General features: G+C 53.1%; 1 protein-coding gene across 2 annotated transcripts in view; it reads right to left on the reverse strand.

Annotated features, from left to right (window-relative positions):
- NUDCD3 (NudC domain containing 3) overlaps positions 1 to 18673 on the reverse strand; it is a 73440-nt gene that overhangs the window by 4788 nt on the left and 49979 nt on the right. The window contains exons 4-6 of one of the 2 annotated variants that reach the window (XR_004351394.1): positions 10169 to 10312; positions 9769 to 9924; positions 286 to 474 (exon numbers count right to left, since the gene is read on the reverse strand). Coding sequence is in view for 1 of the 2 variants with exons in the window: in XM_032642738.1 (XP_032498629.1) it covers positions 286 to 474; positions 10169 to 10312 (333 nt within the window). In the remaining variant the exon portion in view is untranslated. The remainder of the gene's footprint in view (positions 1 to 285; positions 475 to 9768; positions 9925 to 10168; positions 10313 to 18673) is intronic. The other variant, XM_032642738.1, reaches the window with a different exon arrangement.

Here is an 18673-nt window from a genome sequence, read left to right on the forward strand (position 1 = left end):
TCCCATTGGCCCTTTGTGGTCAAAACCGAACCGCCCCGAGGCAGGGCTGGGCCTGACTCTCCCTCCTGTGCTGAGGGTCCTGGAGGGGCTGAGGGGAGGGATCCGTCCGCACGGCCCCAGCGTGTCAGCTAGCAACACGCGATACCACCGGGACCCCCGCGGACAGACAGCTCTTGGCTCTGCCGGCTGGGCACCCCATCCCAGGCGGCCAGGAGGCCAGCGTGCCTGCGCCAGGAGCCCGCAGCAGCACGCCCCGCCCCAGCTCCGGCCCCAGAGGGCCCGTACCAGCTCGTGGCTCTGCGGCTTGCCCTGCAGCTTCTGCTGGTAGTCGAAGGCGAGCCTGTCCAGGACGGCGCGCTCCTCCTCGTCCACCGTGGCCATGGAGCGCTCCTTGTTGATCTGGTCGATGTCGATTTGCTCCTCCCCCTCCAGGATGGCGTTCCACCAGTACTCGCCCACCTTGTTCAGGCTCACCTGGCACACGAGGGCAGAGACACAGTCAGTGTCAGGCAGGTGGCACCGGGGACCCAGCGGAGCTGTCCGGACCCCGGGCACTGAGTATTCCACTGCCCACCACCATGACTGGGCGGTGCCTGCAGTCCTTGTCCCCCAGGTCCTCTCAGAAGACACTGACCCCGTAGGCATCAGCACCCGCACCGCTTGGTCACCAGGAGCCCAGCCCGCTCGGACCAGAGTGGGGCGTTTCCCAGCACTCCGAGCTGCCCCATCCGCTGGTACCCAGACCCCGTCACGGTCTCCCGAGCTGCCGAGGGAAGCTTGAGCCCAAACAGGAGCTTCTGTCAATATCCACCTGCCCGGGCCCCGCTAGCTCACCCCTCTCCCTCCTGCTGACCGTTCCCGCCTCCAAGTGCAGCACCCAGGCTCCTGCCTGCTGGGGGGACCAAGCACTCGGCCTGACAATGACTACCCCCCCAGCCAGACGCCCAGGCGCCTTGTCCCATTCTCTTTCCTGGCCAGGCGGCTGCAAGAGTGGCTCCCCAGCCCTGCGACCGCTGCATGTGGCTCACCTGCCACTCAGCCTCACGGTGCAGCCCAGGAGGGACGGGGGGAGTCGGGGGGACACAAGAACTCAGAGACGGGGACTGCAGAATAGCAGGGCTTTGCCTGAAGCTGATGCCAAGTACACGCATCCCAGGGACCACACAGGGAGGGCCCAGGCCACCTCCTCCCCACGGTCACTGGCCGGCTCATCGGGAAACTCTTTACTGACTGGCCAAGAACTGACAGGGGGGCTGCCCACGCTCCCTCACTCTGTCCACTCTCAGACGGGATGTAAGCCCCACTCATGCCCAGAGGGGCAGGGAGGAGACACAGAGATGGCGGAGCCAGCAGTGAGAGCGGCGCTTCCTCACAGGAGCACCACGAGGAGAGGCTCACTGGCCAGCGGGCAATCCTGACAAAGTGGAGTGCGAGCTGGCCCACGGGCGACATCTGTGAAGACACCGCAGGCCCATGGGTCCTAAGGAGTCGGCCCCGTGGCTCACGGGCTGCGGGGAGCGGTGCTGCCAGCTCCAGCCCTGCTGCCCGAGTCCACGGAGAGCCCCTGCGGAGCCCGGGTCCCACGGCGTCACAGCAGAGCTAAGTCCCGGCCCTGAGAGCGGCTGAGGCGTGGGCAGTGATGAGGGCAGGTCACACAGTGGAGACAACCTCCAGGAAACCACAAGCACAGCACTAATGTCAGCATCTCAGCACATTACAAAAGGAAGTTGCCCCACTTCTGACCATCCTGGGTGGACGCGGGCGTGAAGATGGCAGGGGTGAGATGGCAGGGGTTCTGAGCACCCGCTGCCCACCTGATCAGATGAATGACCTCTACCCTGCCAATGCCACTGTTTACATTCAGGGTGCAGCTTCTGTTTTCAGATGCTCTGTCTAGCCAGCTTCTGGCCAACTGCACTCTCCTGCTTGCACGCGCAGACCTGACCTGGCCCTCAGAGCCCCCAGTGCCGAGCACTGAGCCCCGTCTTTACAGAGCTGCAGATCACTGCGCCAGTGCAACAGAAACCTTCCACGGGGGCAATACATTCTCTTCTTACCATTCCAGGAGAGACTTCTGAGGAAGTCGGCCCTCTGTATCCACAGGTTCTGCATCCACTGAAGTCAACCAACTCCAGATCAAAAATATTTGGAAAAAAAAATTTCCAGAAAGTTCCAAAATGCAAGACTTGAACTTGTCACACTTCAGCAACTGTTTACATAGTATTTACATTGCATTAGGTATATGATGTGAAGTAAACAGGAGGATGTACGCAGGTTACATGCAAACACTACACCGTTTATGTAAGGGACTAGAGCATCCTTGGACGTTGGTATCCTTCGGGGGCGGGGAGAGGTGGGGGGAGGGCTGGGTTCTGGAACCAATCCCCTGAGGATACTGAGAGACGACTGTAAATCTCCAGAGACAACAGACCCTTTAGACTCATTTTACTTGTATCTTCGTTAGTCGTCATCATGGCCAAGATCTCTCTAACATGTATTGTTAGCGTTCACAACCTCTGTAAAATACCCACTATTACCTCTACCTGGAAGTCAGCGCCTCGCCTGGATCGCCCAGCGCTACAGGCAGAACAGAGCCATGCTCGGGCCAGCAGCCCGTGACAGCGCTGTGGGGTCAGCCCAATCCCCGCCCCGTAGAGGTACGTGCTGCCGCTTCTGCACGTACGAACCACACACGGGGTGTCCCAGCCAGGTCCACACACACATCCAGGCCCGACACAGCTCGGGGGCTCAACGGGACTGACCCTGAAAACAAGGAGCCTGGTGGGCCTCGCTGCCCGGGCCTCGTGTGTCCACAGAACAAGTCCGCCTGGGCACTCTGCAGACCCAATAAACATCAAGATGAGCCCAGCACCACAGTAAAAATAATTTAAGGTGAAATTCACATTAACATAAAATTAACCACTTTAAGGTGAACAGTTCAATGCATTTAGCGCCTTCACAAGGGTCTGAGCTATTACCACCTCTTATCTAGTTCCAGAACGCTCTCATCGCCACAAAAGGAGAACCCGTGCCCATGAGCAGTCACTCCCCGCTCTGTCCCTCCCCCAGCCCTGGCAACAAATCACTTATTTGCCTGTTCTGGACATTTCCCAAAAACGGACCCACAGGCTATGTGCCCTGTGCTTGGCTTCTTTCACTCAGCACAACGTCCTCACGGTCCGTTCACACGCTAGTGAGCCAGAACTTCATCCCTGTTTCAGGTGGAATAACAGAGTGCAGCAGCAAGAGGACACGGGTGAAATGTTCTTGGAATGGAGCTCAAGGATTCAGGTCTAAAAGTAACATCTTTGATAAAGCAGTCTGATGCTTTAACATTTGGGTTTGATTTTTTATTTTAACATTTTTTAATTTTTTTTTTAAATCAGGTTTGCGGAGGCGTAAGCTGGCACACAGTAAAATTCACTCTCTTGAGGGTGCCTCCTATGAGTTTTGACAAATGCAGCCACGTAGCCACCACTGCTATCGAGCACACTCCAAAGCTCGCGGTCCCCTTTCGACGGCGATCCCCTCAGCCCCCGACACTTGCTTTGCCATTTCGCTGGTCTGTGTCTGTTGGTCTGCTCTTCTCTTAGCGCAGTGGCCTGGTGTTCAGCCATGCTACGCGCGCATGGGGGTCACCCCCTGACATAGGCCGACGCACCTGTGGGTGGACAGGTGGGTGTTTCCAGGGTTCAGCGGTCAGCTACCAGGCTGCCTGCAGGGCTTTGTGGTCTCCTTTCCCCTTCATAGGTATCCAGCAGTGGGACTGCTAGGTCCTATGGTAAGTGCACATGTAACTTTATAAAAACTGTCAAACTGTTTTCCAAACCACCTGCACGGTTTGGCCTTCCCATCCACAGTGCAGGGGAGCCCCAGGGGCTCCACACTGTCACCAGTCCCTGCTCCTGTCGATTCTTTCCAGGAGCCAATCAAATAAGCGTGAAGTGACATGTCGCCATGGTTTTAATTGGTATTGCCTTAATGACTAACGACGTTGAGCATCTTTTCATGGGCTTATTTGCCATCTCATTTCTTAAAACATTCTATTTAGAGTAATTTCAAACTTATAAGTCATTAGAATTATTCAAGTACAAAGAATACCTTTTCCTCGAGTCACCCACTGTTAACATGCTACGCCTTTTCTTTATCACGTGTGTGTGTGTCTGCACATACGCTCTCACTCTAGTGTAAGTTTATAATATGGGGTAAATTACCGGTATTTTTTTGGAATCATCTTGGCCCTTTACCCCTAATACTTTGGTGAGTGTCTCCTTCCTGAAGGTACGGAAGTTCTTTACTATAGTAACTTCAGCTCACCTTCCCTCCTGCACAGGATCCAGTCCAGGGTCCTGACTACATCTTAGTGGGCCTGTCCCCTTTCATCTGGAACATTCCACCGCCTTTGTCTTCTGTTGTTAAGGACCATCCTTCATTTGGGGTTTGTTTGGTGCTTCCTCCTGATTAAGCTCAGGGATGTGCCCCCACAGGACCTGCACAGGTGATGCTGCAGCCCTCCTGGGATATCCCCCCGGAGGCACAGATGTCACGTGCCACATTCCCGGGGCTCCTCCCTGACCCCATCTGCCCCACAATATGGCAGGGACACGACACTTCCAGCCCCAACAGGTGCTGTGCAGGGGCCAGCAGGGGCCTTCTCCCCCATGATGGAGCCACTTACGCCTCTGTCGTCAGCACCGGCTCCTGGACACGTAGCATCTCAATGGCTCACTCATTCCCATCCCTGATCACACAGCGCTCAGAGTGCCCCATCTTGGCTGGTCACGGGTGGTTGCTGTGACCTGATAACACACCCTCGTTCCTTGGCTTTCCTCCAGGTTCCTTTTAGCAATCGGTCCCAGACCTAGAATCAGTTTCTCAGGGGAACCCCTAGAGTGCTGGTTGAACAGTTTTCCCAAAATGTCCTCAGAGAAACTTCCAACTCCACATGGCTCAGCTCACCTCAGCACCCCGATCTGTGTGGTGATGATGACTCACCCACACTCATCTCCCTCCCCTCCTTTGTCACAGAACGCTGCTTCTATTCAGAGAGGGAGGCAGTGCGCCCGGCGAGGAGGATGGCTCCTTGCAGCTGCCCGTACGTGGGATCAAGCTTGGGCCAAGGAGATGCAGGTGAAAGCTGTGGGATGGGGCTTCAGAGAGGCGCCTTGAAACAAGGACAGAGGACAGGGAGAGGCAGCGGGGGCCTGCTCAGCTCCAGGCGCTTCTGTGGAGAGGACGCGGCCCCAGCCAGACCGCTGGCCTCTCAGGGCTCTGCCAGAGGCGGCACTGCGGTGGGCAACCTCCTGGTTTTAATGTCGTCAACAAGTGTTTTAAGCTCAAACATTAAAGCACTGTAGGGCCAGACAGAACCTGGCCGTGGTGGGCTGTGGCTGCGAGGCAGGTGACCACGCAGTGCCAAGCTGCGTCTCCACTCTCCTCCCCCATGGGACGAGGGGACGCGCGCTCTGTCCACCAGGAGCGTGGTCTTCCAGTTCTGCTCGACACGTCCCTTCTATTCACGGGCAACTTCTCTAGAACATGCGGACTCGGGCTACCTGCTTTCTCAACACCCGGTGGAGATCCAGGGGTTGGTGATGATGCCAAAAATGTGACCACCTTGAGAAACACGACGGGTCCTAGGAGACATGAGCGCTGAAGGCCAAGAACTCGCATTTCAGTCCCTGGACTAATTTCCAGGCTTTGGGCTCTTGCCAAAATACTAACGTAATTTAACTTGTATTTTAAGCTGAACGATGGCCCCTCAGAGCCAGGCAGGGGGCCGGTGGCCACCAGCGACAAAACAGAAGTGGTGAGCCACTTCACAGAGAAACACACATCCCCACTCGCAAACAGCCCAGTGCCAGGGCACACAGGGATCTGCTGATGTCACAGAAATCCGACATCCTTCTTAGGGGAGCCCACGGCAATGGCCGAGGACTACACTCAGCCTGTAACTCTACTTTTGAGAACTGTAATCTAAATATATAATCTAAATACGGGGCACGCAGCTTATATAAAACACTCATAGGTTCAAGCACCAGACACACCCAGTAGCGCGAGCTTTAAGGCAAGCAGATGAAGGTCTGTGGACACTCTGCAGCTACTGCACCAGCTTTAAATGACTCGAGTGTGGATCGTGTCAGCGTGTGGACTGGCATCGCCTCACGAATGGCTACAAACGCCGAGACCGCGGAGCCTCGAGGGCTCGAGGCCATGGCCTGCAGGTGCCCATGGCAGGGCCATTAGCCCCACCTGCAGGGAGAAACCAGGACAGTGAGCTGAGGTGGGTTCTGGGACAGAACAAGGCACGGGGGGAGGCCCCGATTTCGCGTCTCGGGAACCAAGAAAGGAGCTTGCCTCAGAATCAAGAAGCCTCATTTAACATTCTCGAGTGTGGGAGGGAGGGAGGCAGGAGCTGTCATCCGGGTTTAGCTGCCACCCCTGCCTGCTCTGAAAGCCTGCCCGGGCGTGTCTGATGTGGATCCGGCTCTGGCAAGGAGGGAGTGGTGGCTGGGCATCAAGGGGCATGTCTGCACTGGCCTGCTTGGGAGGGCTGGACCCGGACCACGGACTCTGGTAAGGTGACAGGCACGCCTGGGGTGACCCCTCCTGTCCCAAGTGGCCCCCACAGAGATCATGCCACGTAAGGCCTGGGCTAGTGTCCGGGGGCAGCCGTAACAAAGCGCCACGCGCTGCGGGCTTCAAACAAGACACTTATTCTCTCCGTCTAGAGGCTGGGAAGCCAACACCAAGGTGTCGCGGGGCTGCACTCCCTCCAGAGCTTCCAGGGGACCCTGCCTTGCCTTCACTTCACTCTGTGTCTGTCTCTTTTCCTCTTGTAAGGACACCTGTCACTGGATTTAGGGCCCACCTGGATAATCCAGGATGATCTCATCATCGCAAGGTCCTTAACCTCATCACATCTGCAAAGGCCCCGTCTCCAAATAAGGACCTATTTGCAGGTTCTGGGATCTGGCGAGGACATCTGGGGGCCCCTTTCGGCCCACGCAGCCTTTAGGAGGAGGGCCCTTGGCTATTTTCCTTAGTCGCCCCAGTGCCCAGCACAGGGTCTACCACTTAGTGACAAGCAACCAACAAACGTCTGGGGATCAACCAACCAAGGCTCTGGGCCTCACTTCAAGATCGAGGAGCGGAGGTCCAGTGAGGCTGAAGGCGGCCAGTGAGTGGGGCTGAGGCATAAAGCAGGCCTGGCCACCTGGGCAGCCACGCTCTCCCCCTCCAGAGGCTCGAGGGAATGGCACTTGTTCTGGTCAGCAAAGGCCCCAGGGTCTTCACACATCAAAGCCATATGCTTACTGAGCTACAATATCATCTCAGATACGTGGTCCTCAATGTTACCAGTAAATAAATAATTACACTGAGAACACACCCAACCTTTAGCTCCATAAGCAGCAATGTCTCCATTAAGACACTGGCATCGGCTGTACCCGAGGACCGTGGTCAGGAGGAAGGCGGAGACAGGCAGGATCCCCGCAACTCCTGAGAAGGTGCACGCCAGGTGTGCAGGGGGCTGGGCTGGCAGGGAAGCTCCGGAAGAGGATGTGATGCTCTAAATTAAGTCCTCTTCTTTTTCTACAAGTGGTGGAGCAGCATTAGAAATGTGATGCCATCCACGGATGATGAAAGCCACTCGAAGGAACCTCGGGAAAGAACCAGCCCAGCACCTGCAATTCTGAGAGGTGTCTCCGTGGACCTCGCAGGGTTACGCCGGAGCAGAACAGCCAGAAGCCACGCTCACGGGCAGTGACAGGTGCACCGCAGCCCGTTCTGCTTCTTTATAACTCCTCGAGCAGCAGGTGCTTGGCAAAAGCAAACTGGAAAACTAAAAGGCAGTCAGGGCACAAGCCTCCCCCTGGACCAGAGGAGGGCCTGGAACGACCACGGGGCCTGGGAGCATGACCGGACACCGAGGCCGTCTCATCAAGGTCAGCAGGGAAGGCGACGCACCAGTCTCCCTGCTGGCCCGGGGCTGTTGGTCACAAGCTACGCTGCGCCGCTGCCAGCTCTCCTCCCCACGCCTACTCGCTCCTGGGTGCCTTTCAGCTGAAAGTTAGAGAAGGAGGGAAACGGGAGGCTTCTGGGTCTGGGGTCTGGCTCCACCCTGAGCAAGCTCTTCACCCTCTCTGAGCGTCAGCATCCTGATTTGTACAACAGGCTTGCAGAGATGAAACAGCAGCACCAGGCACCTCACAGAGCCAGGGCCAAAGTGTACCCAATAGATGGAGGCCATAATTACAAGGAGTTAATGCCCTGGCCACAAGCCACGTCCGTATTCAGACGCAAGTTGCACAAAACACGCAAAAAAGGTGACACGGCTCTGGAACAGGCATGAGGAAGTCAACATCGCCTCTGGCAACGAAAATCCCAAGAGTGAGGTACCTGGTTAACAACCACATCTCTGCAGAAGCCACGTCAAGTGCAGGGAATCCTCGGTACCCTGATCACAACCCCGACAGACCTGCGTGTAAACAGTGGCTGTGGACCTTCAGCGTCCAGCAACGAGGTCAGTCTTTCCGTCCCAGGCGGGGACTCGAAGACAACAGGGCTGAAGACAACAGAAGCACCCCTCAGAGGGAGCAAAGCACAACCAGCTGTCTGCCGGGACGAGCTCTACGTGCACAGCTCTGGGCGGTCCATCAACCCCACACAGGAGGAGTGAGGCCCGGCATCCGTGGACAATGGGGCACCCAGGATCACGGGTCCACGCTCCCTGTGACCACTTGAGCCATCACAGCGGCACCGGGAGAGGGTGGGCTGCCTGCTGCGGCCTCCCGCTGGCTGCCTGCGTGACCTCGGGAGGCGGGGGGGATAATGAGACCCTGGCTTCCTACTTCCCACAATCGTGGGAGGTGCAAATGAGACCATGCCCATGAAGGTATTCTGCAAATGGAACTGGTGGTTAAGAGCATGGGCCGTAGTCTGGGGAGCGGCACTGGGGGTGGGGAGGCACGGGGTGAACAGACGAGCGACTGAACCCCAGGGTGATAAGGGGGAAATCATCATGACTGTTGCACACTAGTGGCGAGAAGCAGAAACCTCGGAAGGGCAGGGGAGGTGCGACAGAGCACGGTTTAAGCAAGACTCGGGCAGACTTGGCCGGCGCTCTGCCACCGGGTGTTCCTGTCACACAGAGGGGCCTGTGTGTGCTCGGGGGTCCCGGGCATGCCGAGACCTCCAGCCCCCCCAGCAGTGATGGAATGCTCTCCGCTCCACCGGGTTTGTGTGTCTGCGAGCTGCGAGCAGCCAGAAGAGAGCGCCGCGGGCCTTGTCGGTCAGGACCAAGCAGGCAGGCCCATGGGCACCTATTCCCAGAGAGAGTGGATCACGAAGAAACGGCACACTTTGCACGTATAAAGAACATGCCTATATAAAATTCTGAGGTCTTTTGTGCCCAAAGACTTAGTATTTTTCTTTTCATCTTTACCCCTTTCACCACGCCCTGGTTAAGCATCCCAGCAGGAAGGAAGAGGAAAGGAACGGACCCAAATATATAGTCTCCCTTCGCTGTATGAAGCCTCTCTTCGCTGTATGAAGCCTCCCTGGGTGCTGCCCACTGACCAGGTGCAAGGCTCTGACGAGGGAGGATGGAGCCACCGAAGACTCTAGTAACTGGAACACGTACCCCTTCGTTTGGCTCTTGCACCCTTGGCTAGCTTAGCCAGTTGAGACCCACTTTGTCAAACAGGCGGTCTGTTTGAATTTAGTAACTCCGCATCCCCCAGACTGGCATTCATGAAAGCGACCTGCCTTTTAATTTTTAACTTCTTTGGTTTTGCCGTAGATGTAACTGCATCCCTGGAGAGCAGAAGCCTCTGGAACTGAGGGGACACGTCCGGGGTGAGCACAGCCGCGCTCTGGGGATGATGCCCCAGCGGGACCTCCTCCGTGGTCACTGCATGCGGTCTGTGCATGGGCAGGACAGGAAGCAGTGAGAAACACTGCACTCCAGCGCCCCTCCGTTTGTTGTTGACACGGGCCCCACCTCAAGGAAGCAAGCAGTGGGACGCCGAGAGGCCAAGGCTGTAGATGCAGCAGTGACAGTCAGCTGAGGCCCACAAAGGTGCCCTTCGAGCTGCTCAGAAAACACCGAGGAAACTCCCCAGCTGGCAGAAATCAACACCCTCACAGCATCACTGCCCACACTTACCAAAACGCACTTCCCGGGTTCAAGGCTCCAGAGGGAGCTCTCGGTGTTGATCTTGTGGGTGAACTTTCCTTCCATGAGGACGCGCTCCCCGTTTTCCTCCAGCACGGCCACCCGGATGGAGCTGCTGCTGAGGGCCACAGAGACCTGGAACAGAGCGGAGGAGAATCGTCTCGCGCTGGGAAGGTGGTGGCCGGCATGCTCCAGGGTGGGAGGGAACGGAGGTTTCCAAGGCGCCTGACCTCACACTGCAGGAGAACAAGAACCAGCCCGGAGGTCATCAGGCTCTCTGAATGACGAAAACCATACCAACCAATTCACACGTGAAGCAGCCTCTGCATCATCGTCTCCTCCAAGGAAACGCACTAGAAGATGCCTCGATACGCGTAACGGTAACGCGGGGGACTTTGTGGGAACCGCTGGTTTCCTGCCGCAAACTCTACTCCGGTTAGGGGAGGCCAACTCCCTGGGCAGAGGGCAAGCAGGGCCGGCAGCAGGGGCTGTGCTCCCCTGACGCCCACCCTGCTGTCTGGCGTGGACAGCAGCCCTGCCCTGGAGGACACGCCCGGGGGGGGCAGAGCAGCCGCGAGCCCGGCTCTGCTGCCTGCCAGGAGCTGCTGTGCCATCTGTGGCCACAGCTCAGCTTTCACCCAGGAGGGTAAGGCCAGGTGCTCTGGTTTTATATTTTGTCTTTGTTCTCCCATCTCCTCATTCGCTGGAAACGCCCTCTCCCTGCTCTCACTGTCTGTCTCCACAACAGCGCTGGAGCTGCTGGACTGGGGGCCTTATTTCGTGTGTGTACCCCGGCCAGCAGGATCCCAAGCACGTGGACCCCAGGACGTTCGGCAGACCAGTAAACAGAGAGGAAAGAAAACAGAACTCCGGGTTTATTTTTCCCCCACTTCTTCTAAATTCTAAATTTTGTGTTTTATAACGTAAAAATCTTTTATAATAGTATTTGCATAATGTCCGCATTAGGACTTTCTCACGGGTGGGTGGTGTCAGTCAAGGCGCCAAAACAGCCTGGAGATGGCCCTCCCATGTCACTTGCAAAGTGCTTATTAAATGCACTTGAAAAGAAACCCTCGGCGTCACAGAATTTTCAAACTGGAGTCTACACCTGTCAGTGGCATCTGATACTATAACCTACCTGTATTTTAAATAACCATAAATAAGCGATGGAAAAGGAGAGAGATGCCTGCGCACACCGTGTCCGCATGCAGGCCCCAGGGGGGTCCTGTGAGCCCCAGCTCCAATTGCACCCAATTTCTGAGAGAATGTACCACTTAACTCGGTTCTGCTAAGGCACGGGCACAACTCACTTCACTCCCAGCTGCCCAACAGCGGCCCAGCGCACTCCTAGAAAGATGCAGACAATCGCTGGCCAAATCGCGTGTCCCTGACCACGAACTCGGATGTGCGGTGAACACCTGACAAAGCGGACCAAGGCTCCACCAGTCCTGGCCTCCCAGGAACAAGCTCACTTTAACAAATAAAATCCTCCAGCCAACTTTATGTAACGGGATAATTTCCAAACCTGGGTGAGCTTCTCACAACGCTCGTCTCTTATACAAAGGGGATGTACCCAAGCACCAAGGGGAAACCAGACCAGAGATGCTTCCAGGAGCTCCACAGTTCAAGACGTCACTCTGGGAACAGGCGGCCGTCTCCTGAACTCCATGACCCACAGAGATGACAGGAAGAAAGCATGCAGAGAAAAACCCCAGACAACACAGGGAAGAAGGGAGAGGCCAGGACAGAGAAACTTTCAACAACTCTATGGAGAGGAAGGAGACGCATGTGGCGAGAGACAGCACGGAGCAGGGACAAGCACAGCTGAGTGGTGCTTCTGGCTGGCAGTCAGCAGGTATGGAGCATGGAAGCAGAGCGGCTGAGTCAGTCCACGGGCAGCCGTGCCAACGGAAACCCCGTGAGAAGGGATAAGAACCCACTGTGTGCCATGGAGCTACAGGGGGCCCTGCTCCAGAAAAACTGGCCGGCAGTCTGAGGGAACTGGGTGGACACCCAGCCCAACAGACTGCATGGCAAAGGCAGCCAGTCAACTCCTCAGCTGTGAGCAGCGAGGGGAGCGGCAGACCTCAGACACGTAAAGGAGAAAACCATCAACCTCATCCCACACTCCAAAGAATGGGGAAAATTTTTTTTTCTTTTTTGCCCCACCACACAGCATGCGGGATCCGACCAGGGATGGAACCCGTGCCCCCTGCAGTGGAAGTGTGGAATCCTAACCACTGGACCACCAGGGAATTCCCACTATATTTTTAAAATAAAAAACTAACAGGGAACTAAGGATTGCATTCTATGAGAAAAAGCAGCAGCACAAAAAGACAGACTTAAGTTAAAAAAAAAAAAAGATTACAGAGCTAATTAGGAAAAAAGGGAATTCTAAAATATTTCCAATTTATACCCTCAGAGAGATTTGAGAAGATACGGTATCTATAGAACCAGAATAAAACATGAAAACAGAACTAGACAAAACAAACGCTTAGAAAAAAAGAGAGTGAAAATAAGATTTTCAACAGAAAAGCTGGAAGATAAAAGTCAAAGAAATCAAGGTGGGCTTCCCTGGTGGCGCAGTGGTTGGGAATCTGCCTGCCAATGCAGGGGATGCGGGTTCGAGCCCTGGTCTGGGAAGATCCCACATGCCGCGGAGCAACTGGGCCCGTGAGCCACAATTACTGAGCCTGCGCGTCTGGAGCCTGTGCTCCGCAACAAGAGAGGCTGCGATAGTGAGAGGTCCGCGCACCGCGATGAAGAGTGGCCCCCGCTTGCCACAACTGGAGAAAGCCCTCGCACAGAAACAAAGACCCAACACAGCCATAAATAAATAAATTAATTTAAAAAAAAAAAAAAAAAAAAAGTCTCTGTAAAATAAAGAAACTACAACACATGTCAAACAGAAATAAGGAGGGAAAAATACAAAGAGGCCAAACTGAGACCAAAATAATCGTAATAAAAAAAAAAAAAAAAAAAAAAAAAGAAATCAAGGTAGAGCCAGGAACCAATCCAGGCAATCAGTTTGGCATTCCAGAAACTGTGACAGCAACAAGACAATTTTCCAGAGCTTAAGAAAAATATGGCTTCAGTTTAAAAGGACCCACTGAGGGCTGAACAGGACGAATGAAAGACGACTTCCACAAACTCATGACATTTCATACCACTGAGTATTTAAAATAAGGTCTTAAAAGTTCCAAATAGGAGGGGAAAAGTTTACTCACAAAGAACCGGAATGGAAGACATTTCTAGAAGCAGTAACAGCGGATGTAAGAAGACAGGAGAATAATGCCTTCAATCTTGTTAGGGGAGATTTTTTTTTTTTGGCCACACTACACGGCTTGCAGGATCTCAGTTCCCCGACCAGGGATCGAACCCGGGCCACAGCAGTAAAAGCCCAGGCTCCTAACCACTACGCCAGCAGGAAACTCCCAGGAAAGTATTTTTTAAAGTTAGAATTCTATAAAAACTCAAACCACAAAATAAGCAGAAGTTTAAAATAACCGCATTTTAAGACATTCAAGAACGCTGCATTTATTACCACACAACATTTCGAGAAAGTTACCTGAGTCTATACCACAACAAAATGAGGATGAAAACAGAGGAAGATCCTGGATGAGGAGGGGGGTCAAAATCCACTTACAGAATGAGTAAGTTCTGGGGATCTAATGTACAGCATGGTGACTGTAATGAACAATACTAAACGGTACATTTGAAAGTTGCTAAGAGAGTAGAACTTAAAAGTTTTCATCACGAGAAAAAATTTATAACTATGTGAGGTGATGAAGGTTAATTAAACTTATTGTGGTAATCATTTTGCTAAACATACACATCCCAAGTAATTATGCTGTACACCTGAAATTAATACATTATATGTCAAATATATCTCAATAAAACTAGGGGAAAAAAAGAGGAAGATCCAACAAGGATCTAAAACACAGTGAATTTAACCTAGAAGTGCAGTGAAAAGAAGCTCCAGGATGCAAGCTATACAACCGAACTAGAAAATAATCAGTCCGGATGGGAGTCAGAGGCGAGAGGGTCTGCAGGAAGTGATTTCTAAACAATACACAGTACTAGTGAGAGTCTGAATAATTCTGAGATTATGATGAAAGTGTACTATTTTTTAACAAGAAAAAAAGAAAGACAGCCAGAAACTCCAGAAAAACAAAAAACTATACAAGAAACTACTGATCCAAAGGGATGTAACGAAAATGGAGTAAGGACCTGCCAAGCAACTTGATGGGAGGAGCAGCAGAGACCAGAGCCCTGAATGTAAGGGGTGGCGGGCTCAGGGCACTTGCACTCTCCGCGTCCCGGCAGCCTGAGCCAGATGACACGGGAAACCCTAGGTCCCCTGAGACCTTCCCGGGCAGCCACTCTGGCTGGCAGGCACGGCTGAGGCCCTGGGGGCACGGCGGCAAACACCAGAGACCAGAACCGCCCTGGTGGGGCTGACAGAGGGAATGGGGCGGGGGGGGGGGGGGGGGGGGGGGGGGGGGGCGCACATCATCTGTGCTGAAGGTGGGGCCGCGAGGCTATTTATTCATAGTTGACAACTTGACAACATATGCATAGAAAACATCTGCCCAAAGATCCCAGGAACTAGTACTGTGATTTCTGAGGTTGGGGTGGGGGCTGGTATAGGATAAAAGGGCAGAGGCAGGAAAGAAACCTCTCCTTGTACATTTTACAGGTAAATGTCCTATGCATTCAAACAAAAACAATTTTTTAACAGATAAATGCAGCCTATTAGCCTTTTCTGCTATGGAAGTTTCCTATAAAAAAGAGTCTTCCTACATTTTTTCTAAACGCCTTCTAAGAAGGGAACACCGTGTAATAGAGCTTTTAAGCACAAATTCCTACAGCTGAATCAAGCTCTGGGGCACAGCGTCACTGTACAAGACATGCCCAGGGGCCTTGGTGCTGTTCTGGAAGGTTCCCATGGTGAGGCGAGAGATGGCATGCAGCATGGCCGTGAGCCCACCAGCCAGCAGGAAGGGCCTCATCCGTCAGTAAAGACCATGCACAATCTCCGAGAGGAAAGAGAATACTGAGAAGGAAAGTAATTCACTTGTCACTCAATGTCATCCAGTCATGACTGTGTGCAACAATATCATGACATTTTCCACGCAAAAGACAACTGATCAGACAGGGAGGAGGTGGGAGCCGGGTCCTGCGCTCCGCTCCACCACCGTCTCACCGGACAGTGTGGCGCCCTAGAGGTTTGTGTCTCCAGGAGAGCTCTCTCATCTTCAAAATGAGAGTCAGACTAAAACTCTCTGGAGTTCAATTTTCCTGCATTAAAATCCTATGATTCAATGAAATGCCAGGTTTATAACCAGCCCCAGCTGACATTAGCGATCACACACACAACGTCCTGATGGCAAAGTTCCTTCTCCCTACCCCATGGCTACGCTGAGGAAAGAATGCGGAACTCGGCTGCTTTTCCCGTGCAGAGCGGACAGAACAAAGAACGTGATGAAGCAAAGACCTAACTACATTTCACTGATGAATGAAACCAAAGCTTCATGTTGAGAAGTTTTCCGTTAGATGCACCAGCAAAATGATAAAAACAACAGACAAAAAAAACAGTCGCATGTAAAATAAGAACGCTTGAACTTAAAGCGTTACGCACGTGCGTTTATCTGTTCCCCACTACCCTTGAGAGGCAAATACGTTTTCCACAGGGAAAAAATTCGCAAGGAGTAAAGGAGGGGCAATGTTCTGAGGCCTCAAGCACCAAGCTACAGCTGAAGAAGAGGGGGCCCAGGACCCCCCTGCATTAACCCTCAGTGCTCCCACATCTACCCATTACCCCCAACACCCTTGGCCCCTCACACACAGAGCTAACTACAAACCCAGAACAACTGCGACTTCATCAGCTGAGCCGCTACAATCACAGCTACCAGCATGATGCTATCGGATAGGTGCCACAGACAAAAATAAACACTGCTGACAGGTAGCCGTGACAGGTACCGCAGGGAAGAGCTGGAAAGGAGCCAGCCCAGAAAGAAAGTGGCAACTCAGAAAAAACCCTTAGGCCAGCAAAAGCCGAGAGATACAAAATAAACTTATCCCTAGGTTTAAAGTGAGGCATGCCTAAAACTCTTTAGATCACCAAGAACTAGAGAGACCATGCATTTTTCAAAGGTTGCAGTATAAAAGCGACCTGGAATTTGAAAGTTGCTAAGAGAGTAAATCTTAGAAGTTCTCATCACACACACACAGTTCTGTAATATGGTGAGCATGTTAACCAGACTTACTGCGGTGACCATTCTGCAGCACACACAGGTATCAAACCATTATATTGTACACCTGAAACTAATATAACATTGTATGCCAATTATACATCAATTTTTTAATGATATGGGGAAAAATACTATTGAAGGAGAAAAAAAATTCAACCACGTAGGAGACTAGTGTAAATTAAGTCAGCAGGTGTCACAAAGTGCCAACACTAGATAAATAAATGCCTTACGGGGAACACGCCTCTTCCAATCCCGGCGTCACAAACACCCAGGCTCATCCACACCCCGCGAGTAATGGGAGCGCTGGCTCCAGAGCAAGCCAGCCTGGAGAGACCCTCACTGTCTCCGCGTTTCCCCCTGTGCACACCGCAACGCCTCGAAGGGCTGCTGGGAAGAAGGGCCCAAGGGGTGCCAACAGCCTGTTTATGCTCCGCACGGCACCCGCCACACCCTGGAACTGTACTGGCGCACCTGCTGCCATCAGCTGAGCCCCACGCAGGTCAGCTCCAGAGCAGCGATCTTGTTTGAGTCTTGGGGACCATCATGTGGTCAGTAAACGTCTAATGCAGGAATGAGCAAAACCCAGGGTTATCCTCAGTGAAAGCGAGGCCATCTCCTCCCAGAGATCACAACAAGTGGATTTAGGAGGCATAGGTATGACTGAGGCATGACGGTCTGTCCCTCAGCGCGATGAGACGAAGGACAGGCCCCTCACAATACACCGCTCATGGCAGGGCAGCATCGTGAGACTGACACCCCAATGACCAGTGTGTACATCTGAGATGCTGTTTTCAATGGGAAGGTTTCCCGGATGGCTGTGGGAAGTTCAGCAAGAGATGCCAGGTAACCTGTGTCTCTTAAGTCAAAGAAAGAGAAAATAACTAGTTGTTTTTTTTTCTTTCTGGCCGCACAGCGCAGCTTACGGGATCTTAGTTCCCCGACCAGAGATTGAACCCTCATCATCGGCAGTGAAAGCGCGGGGTCCTAACCACTGGACCACCAGGGAAGTCCCCAAAATAACTAGTTTTAGGTTGGGCCTAACACAAGTCCTTCCAGAGAAAGCTCCAGAAGTTCATGGAGAAGTTAGAAGACAGACACTAGACCAGGAAGCTGTAACATTTTTAGCCAAGTAGTGAAGTATAGTTACCAACGCTTTTCATAATTTATTCGCCTACAAACAAGGCAATCCTACCAAAAATCAAAATGAAAATCAACACCTGACCCACTAAAACTCTAAAGGATGCTGAACAAACTATTCTGACAAGGAAGGTCAGCCTGCACCCACTATGACCCACCACAATCAGCGGGAACACAGTCATCAAAAGTAGGACTCTGTAGGGATGACCCCTAGTTACCTGGTCTGACCTGGATCCTAAAGTCCATTGGGTCACTGGTCGCTGAGCCTTGGTGAGATCTCCTGGGATGGGGTGGGAAAGGGAGAAAGGGAGGAACGAGCAGACAGTGCTGCTGCAGCCACCATCTCCATGACACCCTGACGCACACCCACGTGGAGCCGTGAAGGCTCAGGGGCTCCTGTCCGGCTCCTGTCTTCCGTGCTGCAGAATGAACTGCATTTGTCTGACACTGGCGGAAAGTAGCAGTATTCTTAGAGGCTTCCTGGGCCCCACCCGGACTCCTGCACAGGGCAGGCCTGTTTTAGGTAGAGCCTAGGGAACCAGGGAGGGAGCAGCAGGGGCCTCAGGACAGGGGTGGGGTGGAGGGGAGGCCTGGAGGGGCTCACTCACTGCTCAGAACCTGGATCCACACACGTACCCAGACCAGCAGGAGCCACTTTACAGGGCATTGTTTCTCGAAAATGTATATGAAACTCAACTTCTGTTTTACTTGCTCTGGGACCTTCTCTTTGACAGAAGCCAGCAGTTATTTCGCTTTATCAAGTGAGGAGTGGGACACAGGGAAAACAGCATGAGCTTCAGAAGCAAACACACGTGAATCAAACCACGGCTTTACCACTGCACCCATTCAGCCATTCACTCCTTCAGAAACATTCGGGCAGTGCTCACTGGCCCCGGCACAGCAAGAGTGACGGAGACACATGGTGACTTTTCCATGTCACCTGGATAACCAAGTAACTTCTCTCGCCCTCAATTTCTGATCTATAAAACATAAAAGATACTACTTACTTTGCACGTTGTAGTTTCTCATTATGACTGAAATAAGGAAACAGTTTCTGGCATATATCGGAATTTTTTATATTACGGATTATAGTAACAATGTCCCA

This window comes from Phocoena sinus, chromosome 9, assembly GCF_008692025.1.
Source record: "Phocoena sinus isolate mPhoSin1 chromosome 9, mPhoSin1.pri, whole genome shotgun sequence".
In the NCBI taxonomy this organism is placed as follows: Eukaryota; Metazoa; Chordata; class Mammalia; order Artiodactyla; family Phocoenidae; genus Phocoena; species Phocoena sinus.